General features: G+C 34.7%; 1 protein-coding gene across 2 annotated transcripts; it reads left to right on the forward strand.

Annotated features, from left to right (window-relative positions):
• The first annotated feature begins 392 nt into the window (after positions 1-392).
• Positions 393-4,089, forward strand: LOC125219141 (homeobox protein HD1-like). Of its 2 annotated transcripts, none has more exons than XM_048121024.1 (5): positions 393-711; positions 863-983; positions 3,314-3,504; positions 3,575-3,706; positions 3,755-4,089. In XM_048121024.1, exons 1-5 carry the CDS (start codon positions 469-471, stop codon positions 3,791-3,793), a joined length of 726 nt encoding a protein of 241 aa, XP_047976981.1. In that variant the 5' UTR covers positions 393-468; the 3' UTR covers positions 3,794-4,089. The 2 variants fall into 2 exon arrangements, with proteins under 2 accessions (XP_047976981.1, XP_047976980.1); XM_048121023.1 differs by having other exon boundaries at positions 414-711; positions 3,772-4,089.
• The last annotated feature ends 2,947 nt before the right edge of the window (positions 4,090-7,036 follow it).

Consider the following 7,036-nt stretch of genomic DNA (forward strand, 5'->3'; position numbering starts at 1 on the left):
AAAGGTTTGGTTTTAATTTTTTTTATTAAACTATGCATTTTTTTTAATTATTATATTCCGATAATTTATATTCTAGTTAAATAAAAATATACCAAGAATGAAAAAAATAATTAATTTATGGCTTGGGCTTGTCCATTATTAGGGTGGACAAGTTTTTTTTTGGCCCTGGACCAGTTTTCTTGGCCTTGGCCAAGTTTTTGTAGCTTGGGCTTGGACAAGTCCATCCTATTGTGGACATCCTTAAAATCTACGCCCAGTTACACTTCAATAATATTTCATACACAAGGAATATATCACATCAGCAACAGCAAGGGAAGGCTATGCTTGTGTTTGTGTGAACAAGAAAACCTTTTCCAAGTGGTCCTCACCTCATCACTTCAAACTTCAACATCACCTTTTTTCTCTCCTCTTTTTCTCGGTAAAAGGGGCCATATATAAACACATAAAGGTTGGATCTTTATTGAAAAAATGCAAGAACAAGGCATGAGCATGATGGTGCACCAGCAGCTCAAGGCGGAGATCGCCGCCCACCCTCTCTATGAGCAGCTGCTGTCGGCACACGTGGCCTGCCTTCGTGTCGCCACGCCGATCGATCAGCTCCCCCTTATCGATGCGCACCTCTCTCACTCTCACCACATCTTGCGCTCTTATGCTCAGAATCAAGCCCACTCTTCCTCACCACTTCAAAGCCAGGAGCTTGACAATTTCTTGGTACCTTTTTTATTTTTTTTTCCTTTGTGGTTTCTTGTTGTTTTCCATGGTGGGATTTACTAAATATCTATGTTCTTTCGTGGGTTTTTGTTCTTTTCAGAGATTGATTTGTATTTTGTGTAAAGATTCGATTTTTATTTTGTGTGGACAGGCGCAGTATGTGTTAGTTTTGTGCTCATTTCGGGAGCAGCTGCAGCAACATGTCAGAGTTCATGCTGTTGAAGCAGTTATGGCTTGCCGTGAAATTGAACAGAATTTGCAATCTCTCACTGGTAACATTCATCTCTCTCTATATTTATCTCTACAAAATTTTATGCACACTGTATCTTAATTATTGGGTATAGAAACAATAAGAGTATAAGAAACGCACACATTTTATAGTTATTTTCATTGTTCTCTATATAATCCAATTTTTTTTAACCCTAGATAAGACATAAACTAGTTTTGATAATTATGCATATTGAGGTGGGTATGATGAGTTTTGTGATAAAGATGGAAACTTGTTATAGGAGTTTTTATCTTTTGGAGTAATATTTTGTAATTTTATACTCCCTCTGTCCCATAAAAATATGTGCACTTTCCATTTTCCATTTTCGTTCATCTCAAAAAAATATGTGCAAGTTATATCAATTTAATAATGTAGGTCTCACTATCCGCTAACACTACTTTAACCACCATTCTCTTCCTCTTTCTTACTTTACCATACCATTCTCCTCTTCTCTCTTACTTTATCAATTTGTCTTAATTCCCGTTTCATACCCATTACTCATATTTTATGGGACGGAGGTAGGCTTGTCAAATTGGGTACCCGCAGATACCTGATCCGAAAATTTTGGATACCCGATCCCGAATTTGCCAAAACTGATACCCAATACCCGATCCGAATTTGATTTCGGGGATCCAATCCCGATTTTGGATTTTTCTTTTTTTTGGGGGGAAATTAACCACAAACTTTTAGAAATACAAACTTGAAGTAGTTTGAATTTCTGAGAAAAAATGACACTAAACACAAAATGAGCATTTCATCCTCAAACAAAAGTAATTAAACAATATTAATCCATAAAGATAATTACCTTTCATATGAATTTGAAACTAAACCATTGCCAAAACATATCTTGTATCAACTCACATTAAATAAAATGAATAAGTTTTATAGATAAATATTAACACTAATAATTAAAAGAAGTTCATCGAAAATTCGAAATATATCCCCGATTTGAGATTTTTATTATGCTGCCAATTATTAACACATATATACACAATAAAGTCTCAAAGTATTAATCGCAGTGGACTTGGTTTTAAAATAGGCAAAGTATTAACATATACATAATTTATTAAATTTTAAAAAAATCGGTTAATTCGGGTATACCCGACAATCCAAAAAATCTCACTATCCCATCCCGATCCGAAACCCGAAAAATTGGGTATCGGATATCCAAATACCCGACTTTTTTGGGTTTGGATATCGGGTACCCAATACCCGATATTCATTTTGACAGGCCTAGACGGAGGGGAGTATTTGATTTCAGTTATTTTGTTGGAGTCTAATTCTATCCCCATAAGGATTAAATTTATTAGTACTTCCGCAGTCGTTTCTAATTAGGATCAAAAGTGTCGTTTCTAATTAGGATCAAAAGTGTCGTTTGAATAAAATTCTATCTCGGATTGAGTTTCTCTTTTCATTTCCAATTAGTAATAGAATTTTTTTTTACTTATATGGACTTTATTGTTAGTTTTAATGTTAGCTTTTGGACAATTTAATAGTAAATGAGATTCAAAGAATTGAGTTCTTGTATCGGTTAGTTTCGTTTCTTTTTATGTTCAGTCATTCTCTAGAGTGATTCGGCGTGGAAATCTATATTTATTCCACTTCGGCTTGAATCAATGTAATTTTTTAATTGGTATGGGAATAAATAGCATGGATGGCTTGATTGTTTTTGGTAGGCTGGAGGATAAGAAAGTGATTTGGGCTATTTTGCGAGATAGTGTTACCTTACAACAAGAGGTGGTTGGACCGTTGGGGTGCTCTCTATGAAAAGATTTACTGTATTTATTTAGTTAGGAAGAGATTTTAGGTTGGGTTTGAGTGATAAAGGGATTTGCACAACAAACTGACAATCAAAGTAACAACAATTAAATAACTATATTTCCACTAACAACCGGTTAGGATTCATGCATTTCAAAATCTTACTTTATATTGCTTGTTATTGTTGCATTGCTAAATGTATTATTGTAGCTTGAAGCAACTAGAGCTTTGATTTAAAATCCCAACTACCTAGGGTAGTTGAAGACAATTTCATTTCTAAAATATTCATTTTGTTTAATGGCGTTTAGGTGAATGAGCTATTTATTTTATTGAAATATATATTGGTCTTTTTACTATGTATAGATATCATCTAAAATGAATCATGAAGTTATGTAGTCTTCAAATGTTAAAAGAGCACATGTATATTAATGTTACTATAACATAAAAGTCTTTCTTGACGATGAAGACATTGCTTTTGTATTCAATAGGTTAAGGATTCGAGTAAGGATTCGAGTCATTATGGATAAATAACGAATCGTTATTGTAGAGATGATTAATATGTTTGAATGTGAACAGGGGAAGCACTTGGAGAAGGAAGTGGTGTAACAATGTCAGATGATGAGGATGAGCTGCAAATGGATTTCTCTTTGGATCAATCAGTAGGCGACGGGCATGACCTGATAGGATTCGGACCATTGCTACCCACAGAGTCGGAGAGAAGTTTAATGGAGCGAGTGAGGCAAGAACTCAAAATAGAATTAAAACAGGTGAAACATTGTTAAACAATATATAGGTGTGAGAACATATGATGATCTAAAGAAACTACTTATTTTGCAGGGATTCAAATCAAGAATCGAAGACGTGAGAGAGGAAATACTAAGGAAGAGAAGGGCAGGGAAGCTGCCGGGTGACACAACGAGTGTGCTAAAGAATTGGTGGCAGCAACACTCGAAGTGGCCTTATCCCACTGTAAGTCTCTTAAATCTGATTTGTGGTCAAAATTATGTAATGAATGAGTGGGGTTTGGTATTCAGGAGGAGGACAAGGCGAAGCTAGTGGAGAAGACGGGTTTGCAGCTGAAGCAGATAAACAATTGGTTCATAAACCAAAGGAAGCGAAACTGGCATAGCAATTCGCAGTCTCTCAAGTCCAAGCGAAAGCGATAGTCGACAAGTAGATCATACAAACACTGTCTCATATATTATGTTACATGTATTTTTAGCTGAATCATTGATCAGCTATCTTAGGAAACAAGGTGTCTCTCACTCACTCACTAACTCACAAATACTACTACATATATATTTGTTGTATCTTCACCTACTAACAGATGTGACCCTTCATTTTTTGCTTCATTGTAGTACCATGTCATCTTCTTCTTTTTTTGTATCTATAACAGAGAGATCTTGAGCTCAACTTTAATTATTTCGAATCTCAACTCAAAAAATAAAAAAATAGAATGAATGTAAATTAATCATGGTGATGTAACTCAAAAGATAGAGCGAGAAAATAGGTTGATTTCTTGATTGGGACTATACAAGAAGCTAAGTATTAAGAAAGGTACCGCAGAGAATCTCTGGACTCTTTGCTCAAACAATTGTCAAGAATAACAATGCAGCCCTTCTCTCTTGCTTGATTCCACTTCTCTTCTCTTCCAGCTGTTAAATTGATAGATCCCAACCGCTCTAACCGGAAATCTTTGCTTTGTCCTGTTGCATGGCGATTTGCATTCAACATAGTAAATTTTAGTACCACATAATTCGTAGTTTGATGTTGATTGTTTTAAATAAAATTCCAAAATCAAAAGTTAGAATGCAAATTCAGTCATAGTTCATTCGAAAATAAAAACTTTTAGGATGTGTTTGGTAGTTGGTACAATGGGTAAAAATATATTGGAATTAATTTGAAATTATAGCATTTTAATTTAATTCAAAAGAACTTGTTTAGTAGATTAAGTACTAATTATAGGATAATTGGTTGGAAAAACTTTAAACTATTGCCGAAATTCAGTATTCTCCACAATCTTCAACGTTGGTCAAATAAATCACGAACTTTAACAATTGTTCGAATTTATCATGACCATCATTACTTAGAAATTAGAAGCCAAATAATACGATTGTTACTTGGAAATGAATAAGCCCATACATATGATGTATTAACACACGTCTATTATAAATGACACATATGCCACACATGATATTAGAAAACTCACTTCAGTTTTAGTCATGGTTAAAAATAATCACTGTGTGAAATTCGCACAACTGTTAAATTCCGTTATTTATCCAACCAACTTTAAATGTTGTCAAAAATACCAAATTTCGGCAAAGTTTCATGATTTTTCCAACCAAATAGCTTTAATTATATTGTATGATATATACAAATTTTTTGTTCGATAAGTGAACAATTACTCTATCCGTCCACCAAAAATAGTCCCCATTTGTGGAAAATAGAGGTTTTAAAATAACATGTATTGTATGTAATGTGTGTGCAATGTATGTGTTGTATTCGTATGCAATACTTGGTGTGTGCGCAATGAATGTTTTGTGCATAACATGTGTGTTACGTTCAGTATTTGTGGGTGGATGGTGTGTTTACAATGTGATTGAGAGCTGTTTAATTTTATAATTATTTGAAAAGACTTACCTTGCCTATAAAATTTTAAATTATATAATTATAAGAATGTGAAATTGGAATTTAGAATAAAAAATTGAAATTGGAATTGATTTGAAAACTAATTTTAAATCCAAACATTTTTGTGGTACCAAATACTCCACCCGTCCAAATACCAATTACGCATTCAAATCAACGTCATATATTTTATATTCGAAAGGAGTAGCATATTTGGAATCAAAAGCACCAATTCCAACATCATACCTCGAATTCTATGTACCAAACACATCTTTAATGGTTTCTATTACTAATCTTGAATTTACATTTTTGCTCTTTCAAATTGTTGACAAAGAAGGGTTAAACATTCCTCAGATAAAGAAGCACGGATCCATCGACTAAAAAGTGTCACTAATGGTTTAAAGAAAAGCAGGATCGACTAAGTTCAAGGTGAAAGAATAGTAATGCAACAAAAAAGAACAGTTTTATGACATGAGATATTTGTAAATGGTTTCAAAATTATCAAACTAGTCCATTTGATACCAAATACAGCAACTCAAGGAAGTTCTATGAATGTGAGAAAATCCGTGCATGCTGGAGCAAATTCAATAACAGTAAAAAAAAACTAGCAAATTTGACATTAGGTACCAAACATATTAACCCGACAATTATGTTAACTGAGGACCAATTGATAAGGCTAATTTCATGCATCAGTTATATGGTGAAAAGCGTTACAATTTGTTGGGTCTAACATGTTTCCTAAGCCAGGTGTGTGATAAAATCGCTAGATCGAGGGAATGATGAAGGAAACGGTCTAGCAAAGGAATGAAGTGAAGTGAGCATAATTCAAAGGAAAAGAAGGCGTGACGGAGGGAGTCAGTGGCTGAGGGCAACAAAGTCTATCTATACCTCGCTGGACCCCACTCTAACGCCTATAAATAGAAGAGCATGCAACGCACAATATCATCTATCTATCACTTTTTTTCACTTTTTTTTAGCTCACACACATAACACACACTTGGGAATGGGAGATCTGGGGTAGTTCGGGTTACGAAAGGGTTCATTTCTTTAGAAAGTCTCAGTTGCAACACCGTCCGCGTGTGGACGAAGATACAATCTCTTTTAATTTCAGTTGTTTTGCACTTTTGCGGTCGAACTTCACTTTCGGGAGTCGACTTGGCTGTTGATGTTACTTGTTACTTTTCGCTTCTGTTGGTTTGCGTTTAGTTGTGATATTTCAAGTTGATTTACGTAGATCTTACTGCTGAGAGTTTATTTTAACAAGTTTTATGTCGATCTCTGTTTTATTTTGCTGTTGTGGTACTCGATCTGGGAATTTGGTGATAGATCTGTGGTTTGTTGACTGAGTGAAGGTTGTTGTTTAAATCTGAAGTGATGAAGTGTTTCTGTTGGGTGGAGTTTGTGTCGGACGCTTGGATCCGGAGTGGATTTAGCGTCTGAGGTTGGATCCGAAGTGAGAAAAGGAAGTTGTTGGATGGATTTGAGTTTTCTGCTTGTTTCCTGTTTTACTTCGTCTAGCATCTGTAGATCCGTTTAGTTCTTCGTTGTTATGCATCAAATTGGTTTAGATTTAGTTTGCTCTGCTCTGATTTCGTTCATGTTGTTTTTCTTATGAGTTTTTACGCAATTTGGTTGAAGAAGATGATGTCGCTGTTGGATAGTACCCGAGTTAGT

Source organism: Salvia hispanica, chromosome 4, assembly GCF_023119035.1.
Source record: "Salvia hispanica cultivar TCC Black 2014 chromosome 4, UniMelb_Shisp_WGS_1.0, whole genome shotgun sequence".
Lineage (NCBI taxonomy): Eukaryota > Viridiplantae > Streptophyta > Magnoliopsida > Lamiales > Lamiaceae > Salvia > Salvia hispanica.